The sequence below is a fragment of the Jaculus jaculus genome, chromosome 2 (genome assembly GCF_020740685.1).
Source record: "Jaculus jaculus isolate mJacJac1 chromosome 2, mJacJac1.mat.Y.cur, whole genome shotgun sequence".
Taxonomy (NCBI): Eukaryota; Metazoa; Chordata; class Mammalia; order Rodentia; family Dipodidae; genus Jaculus; species Jaculus jaculus.
This window is the reverse complement of record NC_059103.1, coordinates 178,842,159-178,854,897: the sequence shown is the minus strand read 5'-3', so window position 1 is coordinate 178,854,897 and position 12,739 is coordinate 178,842,159. Positions and strand designations below refer to the sequence as shown.

General features: G+C 43.3%; 1 protein-coding gene across 1 annotated transcript in view; it reads left to right on the top strand.

Moving 5' to 3' along the window:
- Nucleotides 1-215: 215 nt before the first annotated feature.
- The window catches only part of Rspo2 (R-spondin 2), a 158,445-nt gene continuing 145,921 nt past the window's right edge, over nt 216-12,739 (top strand). Inside the window, exons 1-2 of the mRNA XM_004661396.2 lie at nt 216-390; nt 764-1,013. Coding sequence (XP_004661453.1) covers nt 920-1,013 — 94 coding nt within the window. The 5' untranslated portion in view covers nt 216-390; nt 764-919. The remainder of the gene's footprint in view (nt 391-763; nt 1,014-12,739) is intronic.

The window sequence follows — 12,739 nt, the reverse complement described above, 5'->3', positions numbered from 1 at the left end:
TGGACAGCGAGAAGCCTTCGCTGCGAGGTGGCGGTGGACACTGCGGGAAAGCGGCTCTTCTGGCTCGGGCAGCGGGCGCAGCCTTCGCCGGGGGATCGCACCCGCCGGCGGCCGGGCGGGCCGACGGGCGGGCGGAGGCACAGCATCCCCGCGGTCGCGGTCGCGCTGGCCCCGCCGCGCTCCGGCCAGGCGCCGTCCGCCCCGAGGACCCTCCCTGTCCGCCGACCTGCCGCGACCACCGCAATCCCAGAGCTTCCAAGAGCTCCCGGCGGGCGTCGGGCAAACTTTTCCCGAGCCCACGTGCTAACGAAGCGGCTCGCTTCCCCGAGCCCGGGATGGAGCGCCGCGTCTAGGCACGCCGTGCCATCCAGAGACCCAAGCGCGCGCACGGTAGGCGACCCACACCTGAACGCTGCGGAGCCTGGATACCCCAGTGTGGGGCGCAAAGGGACCCAAGAGCTGTTTGTTTTATTTTATATTGTATTTAAAACCCTTTGCTCTTAGTACCTTGCTTGCTGCGGAACCCCTCCACAACGCCCTTCCCCTGGGGTCGGAAACAGAGATTGCTAATTCACTGATTGGAATCACCTTCCTCTCCGAGCGGTCTGCAGCTGTGCCCTATGCGCGGCCCTGGCCAGTGCCCTGACTGGCTTCCTCCGTCCCTCCCTTCTTTAAATTGGGACGCGCGGAGGAAGGCGCAGGTTCCTTTTCCGGGCTTCTCTCGGTCCTCCACTCACCCCGCTTCTCTCGCCTCGCCTCCCAGGTTCACGGCAGAGAGATGCTCATCGCGTCAAACTGACCACTGCAGCCCGAGGGCTAGCGGCGTCCCGCTCCGAGTCTGCCCGGCGGCGCGAGCAGCGCTGTCTCCCAGCACCAGCCCCGACTTTGAGAGACATCTCTCCCCGGCCCCACCGCCCAGATGCAGTTTCGCCTCTTCTCCTTCGCGCTCATCATCCTGAACTGCATGGATTACAGCCAGTGCCAAGGCAACCGATGGAGACGCAATAAACGAGGTGGGTCGTGCCCTGCTGGAGGTGCGTGTGTGTGTGGGGGGGGGAGCGGGGGTGTCCCAGAGTGTCAAGAGTGCTCACTGACACCCGGGTTTCAGGATCTCAGGTGGGCAGGACTGTGCTCTGCGCCCCCCCCCCAGTCTTGCGGGCTGTGACTCCCCACTTTTGGAGTCTCTGCAGAAAGAGCTCTTTTTGGTCCTCAGGAGGCGCGGTGAGGCAGAGCGAAGCGCTGGGAGCCTGGTGATCCCAGCTTCTCCCAGGCGCTCCGGGCTACGTCGTGTGGGGCACACCCAGTGCCTTCACTCCTGAACTCGTCCCTCCGTGGTATCTCTTACGTGATCCATCTTCAGCGCTCTCGCCTATTGTCCTCTTAACCATCTTCCCAAAGTCTGTTTCTGCCTAACCCACCCACGTGCGCGCCAAATTCTGGCTCCAGAACGCTGGCATCTCTTTTTCGTGTGTGTGTGTGTGTGTGTGTGTGTGTGTGTGTGTGTGTGTGTGTGTGTGTGAGAGAGAGAGAGAGAGAGAGAGAGAGAGAGAGAGAGAGAGGAAGAGAGGGAGGGAGGGAGGGAGGGGGAGAGAGAATATGAATATGAGACTATGAATATGTGTATGAGAATGTTTTGGGCATTGCTGGATACCGTCAAGTTTAGCCGGAGAACCTGCGTTTCCTGGGAAAGAACTCCACCACTCATTTCTTTCACTGGAGCCTGAGACAAGATGGGAACTTTCTGAATTAGGCAGCGGCTCCCGAGCGCTGGCTTTCTAGGGGTGTTCTCCCCTGCAGCGTGAATGTTTTTAAACAATAGGCCCCATGGACCCTGAATCTGCTTTCCCCCAAAGCAGTAATTTCCAAGGAGGGTTTTTTATGCTCAACGAAAATTCATTTGCGGCTTTTGAATGGCTCGCTTCTCCATCATTTGTGCGAACCGCTGAGAAGGTGGATGGAAGCCTGTGGAAAGGTTTTTGGTTTTTTTTTTTTTTTTTTTTTGAGAGAGAGAGAGAGAGAGAGAGAGAATTTGCCTTTAGGAAAGTGCCCAGATTTCTGCATTTCTGTTTCCCAGTCCTGCTGGGGCTGTACAGCAAGACACAATGAAGTCTTCTGGGGGGATTTAAACATAAACCACACCACACCCGCATACGCGTTGAATTACCCGCCCTGGGACCATACCGCAGCCCCTTGCAGGCACCTGGTGAGAGTTAGTGGTTTGGGTCCAACTGTTGCGACTTCTGAGCAGTTGGAATTTGTCACCAGGTTCATAGACCTTGATCCTCCCCGCCCCTTCCCCTAGGATACAAACATCTTGACCTATGATGTGATTTGTTTATAACTAATTTTATAGACTCTCTGGCCCTATTTTTAGCATTTGGACTTTTTTTTTTAAAATAGCCATTCGAATGTCATTAAACTATTCTCACCTTGACCAGGTAGAGGTTGGTCCACCCCTACGCAGACCTCTGGGTCCCTGATGTGTGACTTGTGAAGAATCCTCCACTTTCCATTGTCACTGTGTGCCTGTGGCTTAAAAGCAAGGACACGTAACCCACTCCTCACATTTCTCACTCACTCTCTCTCTCTCTCACTTTTGACATTTGCAAAATGTTATTTACACAGATTAACTCTCATAAAAATACTAAGGAACAACTTCTTCTCAGAGGCCATGAGCGTCTCATGCTGTCTTTCAAAAGTCCCTCTCCATCTCCCCTTCCAATTGGCTCCATTCTCCACCCCAGTATTTCATTTCAAGGTATTATTTGGCAGAGCGGCAATTTTTGATTATACTGCGGTCAGAAGTGTTTGGAGAGACTACCCCCACTTTTCAAAACCCAAGCTGCAGCCAATTTAGTTGAAAAAACTAAAGTGCCTAAAGTTTGCAACACACAGAAGTTATCTAAAAGTCCTTGATGTGCTTTTGCTTATTAGATGGTTTACTAATTCGTTGATGGGTTTGTGATCCACACCGCCTTTCCCACTTGCGATGGCCTCGAGAGTCCAGCACATTGTCTGAGTAGAAACTTAGTGCCGCGATGCTGTTTGGTGGAGAATGACATTACAGCACTCCTGCGGCCAGAAGCGGTACTGCAGGCATTTCCAGCCGGTCATCTGCAAGGGGCTCTGGGGCCTGGGCGCTTCTTAAGTACTGGAGGCAGATCTCATTTATTTCAGAGCTTTTTAAATTTAATTTTATTTTAGAAAAATCTCAAAGTAGTTACCATGTACATGCCCAAGTGCTGAAATTTAGAAGCCCAAGCATAAAGCTTGCATTAGTAACTTCTGTCAAATCTACATTGCCCTCTCTGAAAGTGTCATGCTTTCAAATACATGTAAATTGGTAAGATTGTCTTGTTCATTCTATGAAAGTAGGTTCCTGGATTCTTAACCTCACCCCAACAGATGTCTCTTCTAAATCCCAAGTTTGTGTCTAAAATAACTGTGGTCCTTATAAGTGACTATGCTATCCATGCCAACAAAGGGCATACTGTCTTTTTAATTAAAAGTGGAACTACTTAAAGGGATGGCTAGAGAGTGTAGGGCGATGGTAGCCTTTCTGCTGCACAGGGAAGCCTAGGAACCACATTGTGGGAGCAATGGAATGAATAGAGATCTAACTTGAGTTGTGTGAAGTGACCCTCTTCACAAACTTAAGCTGGTTTTAATTGATCTCATGTTCACTGATTGATCTTACACCAATTGTTGTGCCTACCAAACAATTGGCTTCCCCAAAGGAGGTTTATTTAAATGAGTTTCTTGGTGAAAATGCTTGACTACTAGCCAAATCATGTCTGTGGTGACAGTTGACATGCTAGAGTCTATTGTGGTACCAACACCCCCCTTTGCTCCTTTGTTTAGCATGGTGGCAGCTGAATATTACTTTCTAGGAAGAAAAGTGATGTCTATGTCTCTTTGTAAAGGTGTTCTGTCTTGGAACTCAAGTTGTTTCCTTGGCTCTGGGTAGGCAAGCCACAGTGGTACCAGCATGGGTTAGGCTTTCCCCTTGGGCCTGGTTCTTCGCCCCCCTTCCCATATTCCATCTGCAAATAATCAAACCTTCACTGTGGAGCAGTCTCAGAACTCCTTTGGCATTATGTTTAGTCTGCTCTATGATCTCAGATGCTCCGTAATATCATTTTCTTAATGAAATAAAATTCTTGGCAGAGATCAGATAATTTAGTCAGTTAAAATCAATTGCATCCAGTCTGGAATAGAGAGCAAATGTATCATTTAACTCTATGTTTTATTTCAAAGTGTAGCCAGAGGATTGAGAAAATACAATGTCAACCTTCTCAACTTTTGGACAAACTTTAAATAGGGGAAGACCATGATTAAACAGCAGCACAATCACTGCCTGCCTTTTCTCATTATTTTGAAACAGTCACAAATAAAAATGTATTTAATAATAATAGGGTCCAGCTGTAATAATTTTTTTTTAATTCAGCACAACGTGTGAGGATGAATATTTCTGTAGAAGGGAGACACATGCCAGTACTCTAGAAAGCTGATTGACAGCTCCTGTTTGGTCAGCATAGTAACTGTGTTCACATCTGTTGGCTCCCCCATCCGTCTTCAATATGTAGTCTCTTTTCCCTACTGTTAACTCCTACTGTCTGTGTGTGTCTAGGGATCTCTTGATTTATTTGTATATTAAATGGAGTTACTTGATTTTTTTTTTCCTTAAAATTTTTGGAACAATTATAAGCCAACAGTTTTAGCTGAATTACTGAAAGTTGGTAGACAAATCATAACTTTATTATGGTCCATTAGAACTTGTGGAGCTTTGTATGTGATGATGACTTAATCATACATCTCCTCTGTAGTCTGATGATATGCTTGGTTGTATCATAGCAGGTAGTATATGAAACCTTCTCAAGAAAGCCTGTGAGAGCAACCAGGCTTTGGAATGTGTGATTTGTCTCCATGGAGAGCTGATGGTAGGAGACCGTTCTTCTGGAAGCTTCAGCCTCTCCTCGCCCCATAGCGTTTCCACTTCACAAAGTTACATTCGGCTTCTTCCACAAAAATGGAGTATTTATCACAAATAGTGTGTTGTGTTTCTGGCAACTGAGACTGGAAGAAAAAATAAACCCTTTTCTCTAAAACCATATAGAAATAAATTAATTTGTACTTTAAAATTTAATGAAGAGATTTGGGTATATTTGTCTTTCACAAGTAGTTTTGAACAATGGCTTATTTCTCCCAGTATTCTTGCAAATACAAAGTGGCACATGGAACATATTAACCTACACTTCAATGAAAAGCCTTCAAAATACATTTTGTATGCCTGCTTACTTTTTAAAGTTCCAAAGTATTTCAGAAAAGCTGATGTGATGTTTAACTTTCAGCATAAACATGTGCTCTCTCTCTCTCTCTCTCTTTTTTTTTGCTTTTCTTTTATTTAATTGGCTGCTTTTGCTTGCAGCATAATTACATCAGTTTTCCTGGCCAGTGTCATAACCGGTCCAAGGAGGTTGGAAGATTGCTCTGCACACCAGTGTCTAATTCTGCCTCTGAAACTTGGAGATGATTCAGAATAGGTGATGCTCTCTTCATCCTCCATCCAATTCTGGCTTCCTTTATCTGCTCTTAAAACCAAGCCTGAGTGGAATCCAATATTTACAGCAATCATAAGTTGGAAATGATACTGTGTAGCCCTTAATGCAATACTCCTTCTTGATTTATTCAGGAAATGGCCAGTTCACAGATTATCCAGGCATCTTTTTGTTCCTTTCCTTCCAACTGATTGCCCTTAAACATTTTTTTTTTCCTTTTCTGGAAATAGTCACCCTTATTCATTCTACATCCAGGAAATAGATGACAGACATATCTTTTGCTATAATGCTTGTTTGCCATTCTAGGGAAAGGAAGTAGTTGTTAAACTTTGGGATAAAAATTAAGTTTTAGAATTTCTGGACTTATTTTTTTTTTTAAATAGGATCTCACTCTAGCCCTAGTGTCTAGACATTGGACTTCACTGTGCAGTCCTAGACTGGCCTTGGACTCACAGCGACCCTCCCATTTCAGTTTCCTGAGTGCTAGAATTAAAGGCATGTGCCATCATATCTGGCAAATTTATGTACTTAAAATACTTTATCAATTTATTTGTAAGCAGAGCGAGACAGACACACTCAGAGACAAAGAATGGACACACAAAAGTCTCCAGCCACTATAAATGAACTCTAGATGCATGCACCACTTTGTCCATCTGGTTTCATATGGACACTGAGGAATCAAATTCTGGGTCGTTTGGCTCTGGAGGCAAGTGCCTTAACTACTGAGCTATCTCCCCAGCCCAGATTTCTGTACTTTTTAAGATATCGTAAGGTTCATTACTCACTCCCTCATTACCTATAGCAAATCAAAGATGAAACACAAGGGGGATACATTATTCCCTGTCTACATTTATAAACTTTGCTGTCAGCTATAACAAACATGGAAGGAAATATTATACTAAAGTGTATAATGTACATAGGCATACATATGTATTTAAAATTTGGAAGGTATATGTGCATAGAGAAGGCAATGGAAGAGGCATAATGGTGGCGATTCAGCTTTTGGGAACTACACAGTATTTTTATTCATTTATTTTTCCTAGTCTTTCTTATTCTTCCCTTAAGATGAAAAGCTTTTGGGAAGGAGTAGAGGGTTGATATGAGGTTGTTTGTCACTCTTTCTAAGGTCCACTTTTCATCTGTTCTCTCCTCCAGGACCTTTCTTTCTGTTACCTTTTCAAGTACTCTGCTGTACCTGTAATCTAAAGTCATTTCCTTTATTTTATTTTTTGGCTTTTTGAGGTAGGGTCTTGCTCTAGCCCAGGCTGACCTGGAATTCACTATATAATCTCAGGGTGGCCTCGAACTCATGGTGATCCTCCTCCCTCTGCCTCCCAAGTTCTGGGATTAAAGATGTGTGCCACTATGCCCAGCTCTGTTATTTTTTTAAATTGGCATGGTCACTGGTTTTGTTATGACATTTCATACATATATATCATTATACTTTGTTCATATTCCTATTAATTCTTCTCTACTGTTCTTTTCCTTTCCCCTTCTCTCCACTGCTGGTGCCCTCCTTCCTCCCAAATAGTCCCCCTTTTGCTTTCATGTTACATGTTACATGTTACATTAACCCTCTTGTGTTCCCTTCCTCCCTCGGAAACTCATGGTTGAACTCCTTTCATTATTCTGTCACCTTCAACTCTCCTCTCTTCTCTTCTACACTTCTCTTACTTGATACTCCTGCTGGTCTCATTCACTCTGTATTCAATTACAATCTGCCTTCTGCCTCCATCCTTTGCCTGAAAGGCTTTCATTTCTTAAGCATCATTGAACTGTAGTCTTTTGCAACAGTTTTAGGTTGACAGAAAAATTGAACAAAGTTTTATTCTTATTTTATTTCTTTGCAAGCAGGGAGAGAGAGATAGAGAAGAGAGATGGACAGAGAATGGGCATGCCAGGGTCTCCAGCCGCTGCAAATGAACTCCAGACACATGTGCCCCCTTGTGTATCTGGCTTATGTGGGTTCTGGGGAATCATACCTGGGTCCTTTGCCTTCATAGGGAAGTACCTTAACTGCTAAACCATCTCTCTAGCCCCTTGAACAAAGTTTTAGACATTGGTGAGAAAAGGTTTCTTTCTTGATTTTATGCATGTGTATGTGTGTGCTGCATGCATGTGTGCAGTGCATGTACTAACAAATATTCACACATACATGGAAGCCAGAGGTTGATTTCTGGTGTCTTTTATGACCACTCTTCACCTTATTTACTGAGTCAGTCTCTCACATGAACCTAGGGCTCACCAATTTGACTAGTCTAGCTAGCCAGCTTGTTCTGGGGATCCCCTTTCTCTGCATCCTTAGCACTGGGGTTATAGGTGGGCTTCTGTGCCCACCAGGCATTTATATCTGTCCTGGTGATCCAAACTCCACTCCTCACCCTTGTACAACAAGCACTTTATCAACTAAACCATCTTCCCAGCCCAGACATGATGCTTATCCATAGTCTGTACTTCCCTCGCTGTCAACTTAGTGACATCATCACAGTCTTCTGGAGATTTCTTAATCTCTATCCCCAAGAAAGTCTCTTCCATTTCCTAGTGACATGATATACCAATTTTTGACACAAATTTTACATCCAGTTCTTTTACTTGGTCCTCATTCAGCACTATTCTTGTTATGTCACTTCTGATGAACCTCTAAGATCTTGGTCTCCACTCTACCCTCACAGTCAATCCCAACATCTTTCATGAAGTAGATAGCATTCTTACACTGTGGCTGAAGCCTGTTTGCCAACTTCATCTACCAAGAGAGTAGTAGTTTCTTGATATACTTCAGATGACTTCATTTGTGTGGCTGAGCTTGCTTTAATGCCCATCAGAATGCCACAGCGTCTTGCCAGGCTTCTTGGATCATCTGCTGGCCTCTTTGAAGCCCAAGACTATTTTCTCCTCATACTTTCTTATCTTTCTGTCTTACTCTTAAGTGAATTTTATTTTCTTCCTTATTCTGCCTATTTTGCCATATTTTATCCTGTTGTAAGTTTCCATAGGGCAATACAATCTTCATGCTGTCCCTCATAGAGTGCTTTCTTCACAAACTGTAGCTGAACAAATAGTCACCAGATAGGAGATCTCTCATTGTGTTGTTTACCCTTCAGAAATTTTGCTGACTTGCTAAGAAACTTGTGTTTTCTTGCAATTTGAACAGCTTGGCATGCTGTTGAAGTTTGAATGATACATAGTAGTTATAATTTCTATTTACTGTGGACATCTAAAACTTTCATAACCAGTGAACATTCTAAAGTCTCTGATACCTGGAGAAATGCACAGTTTCCCAGAACCGGCTTGTGGAGATGCTTGCTCAGGACAATTGGGTGGAAGACAGCTGGGTCTAGAGTCCAACTCTCCTGAATCCACCAGATTTTCCTGTCCACAGGCTGCTTCCACATCAACATGAATTATAAACAAAATCACTTGAACCCATTAATAAGCTCTTCAGACCACAGACTTCCATTGAGTCTCAAAATGCCCTACAACTCATAGTCTGCCAAGAAAGCAACTGACATAAAATAAAGGGAAATCGAGGTTGTGGAGTACTGAAGAGATAAGACTCTAAGTATGTTTTTGTTTTTGTTTTTTTCGAGGTAGGGTCTCACTCTAGCTCAGGCTGACCTGGAATTCACTATGGAGTCTCAGGGTGGCCTTGAACTCATGGCGAGCCTCCTACCTCTGTCTCCCGAGTGCTGGGATTAAAGGCGTGCGCCACCACGCCCGGCTCTAAGTATGTTTTAATAAAAATTTGTATAATTGGTGCGTTTACCACCATTACAGTCTATGAGTTAGAGGAGCCTCTTATTTCTGCCAGAATGTTTATGCATGTGTGTGCGCATGAGCTTGTACATGTTTATATCTATGTATAAGTTTGTAGCAGCATGAATTTTATGTGCATATAAAATCAGGATAACCAACAAAAGCTAGAGAAAAGTGATTAAATACTTTTAAATTTTACTCTAAATTCTAGAGGAACCAATTAGAAACAGCTTTCCTTATCTTGCCATTAGAGGAAACTTTTATTATTCACTTATGCCTTTCAAGTTTCAACATGTGTTGAAGAGTAAAAGAGGCACTTCTGAAAAAGGCTTTGCTGCTCAGCTCAGCATATGTCTATTGAGTGGAGAGTATTCATTTGGGAAGTGGCGTGAGGATTATTGTCAGCTTCCTGAAACCAGAAGCCAAACTGTTTCCATTGGTGGCTTAAAAGATTTAGATGTTCTCCTAAAGTCTCTATGGGGTCCTGGGTTCATATCTTTCTTTCAACAGGCTAAGAAGCCTGGGTTGATGTAATAGGAGAGAGCTATTCCTCTTGAACATGGTATCAAATGGCTGCTTTAAAGTGATACAGATGTTTTATTTCAATATAACTAGATCAAGTTCAAGTCATTTGCTTGTTTACTTCTTTATTTGTGTGTGTGCTCCAGTGCCTCTTGCTGCTACAAATTCACCAGATGCACAAGTGTCTAGCTTTTATGGTGGCTTGGGAATTGAAGCTAGATTGGCAGGCTTTGCAAGCAAGTGCACTTAATCGCTGAGCCTTCTACCCAGCCCTAAAAGTTTGTTTTGCTTGTGTGGGATTCAGTAACTCACTAGGTAATATAAAGCCATGTAGGAAACAGCATGTCAAGGTTGATTTCAGTAAATAATTGCTTAGTCATGTTCCTTACTCAAGACTGTGCTGGTGGGGACAACCTCCCTCAGAGACCATGCCTGTCCCAAAGCATCACCTTCGTCTTTCTCTGAAGTACCCAGTGCAGAGCCCCTATTCCTCCCTTGTGGATGTGAAATGCCAGGGATGCTACCAAATGATTGCAGTCTTTAGCCATGTACAAAATGATGCTAGTTTTGTGACTTAGCCACTCAGCTATCCTCTGCCAGTCTACAGTAGGGAAAATAGAGGCTTATAGAAGGATATGCTTTTAGGAGAAGACAGCACTAAAAGCAGCCTGAATCAGGATGAGTGGGAAGCCATCAACCCATTTTGGATAAAAGATAATATTTGACAATTCTTGATCCTGTTAGAGTTCATAAAGATATATATTATAAAGGGGTCTGCTAAAACTTTTCACCTATCCTAATTTTATCTCAATAAGATTTTCTGTATATGCATATATGTGCATATGCATAGTGATAAAAATTACTATTGCAGCCTTTCAGCTGATGGCACATGGTGGCAGGCCAGTTACAATGTGGCTTCATGCATCTTGGTGCCAGCTCACAGGATGCCCTGATGTGGGACTTGGCAATTTTGCATTCTGGCTAGGTGGCTTCTGCTAGAGCCTGGCTTCTATGCCAGCATGTTCTAGAATGTTTCTACCAAGCTGGCTTTTCTCTCTCACCTGTTGCTGAACACTTGTCAACCAACCACCTTAGCAATTAAAATGTGTAGGCCGATAGAGGGCACACTTTACATTCTTTTTCTTGCTTTGTCCGCTAAGGTTCTGTAGGATTTGTACTGACTGGCTGCTTGGTGTGGGTGGCAGACCTGCCCTGCTTTCTGCATTGGGACTGCAATTACCTTGATGTCATTATACAAAAGCAATGGATAAGGACAGCTTTCACTCTTCCTGAGCATTTTTGGCTTGGGTCCTTAATCTTACCAAAAGGCAGTCTTAATCAACCTCACAGTTTTAATACCAAAGAGACAGATATTTAAGTAAGAGCTTGAGCTAGTCTTGAATGCATATTCCAGAAAATACACTCACTTCAAAAGAGGTCAGTTTAGAGAAATTATTAAAATATTTTTCATAAAGTGCACTCCTAAGAATTTAAACTATTAGTAAAGTTTGGAGCTTCTCAAATGAGTCCAAATTAATACTTTCAAGTTGTTTGCCAAGTTTTTAAATCTTTATGGACAGACTCGATCTACTCCCCACCATGCATCTCTCATATTTTAGTTATTTCAAGACAGTGGATAGCAGCTGGCTTTACTTGAAAATACAAAATTTAATTTTTAAAAGGGGTCCTTACCCTTTCTATGACAAAGTCTGAGTTTGTATTTAAGAAGTCTTAATTGCTTCATTGTCATTTTTTTCTCAATGCTATGTTCAGTGCATCTTTCTGATAGTCAAAGCTTTTAATTCAATATTGTCCTGCATATTTCATCACTCTTTATTCACCTCCCCCAAGTCTTTGAGGCTAGACTTTGCTTTGCCCCACTGGAAACATCCAGTCTGCTCTGTTTTCTCCATGAAATTTAATTAGCTGATAGTAAGGCAAATATCCTACATCCAAGTCATACATTCTATGCTCATCCTTTTATATCTAACTCTTTGGGGATAACTATGATGTTTGTTTTCAGCTATTCCACTGCTATAGATAGTCTTTAAAGATTCTGCCTTGCATGGGAAATGCTCAATGGTCTGGTTATTTGGGAGGAATTGCTCTTGGAGCTCTGAGGACCATAACTAAGTAGATACTAAATTGAGGCAGTCCTAGCCTTTGGCTCATCATATCTTAGAGAAAGAATAATACTTTGTATGAAATTGATGCCAAGTTTTGGTACTATTCCCCCCTGAGGCAGATGCAGATTCTCACTCTAGTCCAGGCTGACAAAGAACTCATTCTGTAGTCCCTGCCTGACCTCAAACTCACAGTGATCCTCCTACCTCTGCCTCCCGTGTGTTGGGCTAAAGGTGTGCATCACTATTCTCATCTAGTTTTGGTATTGTTTTCTTGATGATGTTTCTGAGAGTCAGTCTCTCTCTCTCTCTCTCATATGCTTTCTGTTTCTCTGTGTGTACATATTTAAGGGTGAGATTGATGTGAACTTTGAGGGACTCTTGGGCATTAGTTCTGGGCTCTTCCAGGTTAATATGACGAGGTGGTAGATCATAGCTATAGGTTGCATGAATATCCTGGGCAAACTAAGTTGAAATGTTCTATTCTTTTTCAAGGATCTGAACACATACCTAATGATTTAAGGAAAGGAGAACTGTTTTTCTCCATAGCCTTTCTTCCACTGATGAAAAGTATCTGTGGCTTTCTTCCTCTCAGCGCTTAGTATGGTGAAGAAACTTTGTTAGGGTCAGAAGATGAAGGAATTTGGAAGAAAACCACTGGTGTCTACTAAGTGAACAGCAGCGGTTTCCAGCAGTGCTCTTAGTGGGTTGAGGTTAGAGTGTTGTGGAGCTGGGGAAGCCTTTTCACCACTCTCAGTGGCCAGCAAGTCATGCCAAGGCCGA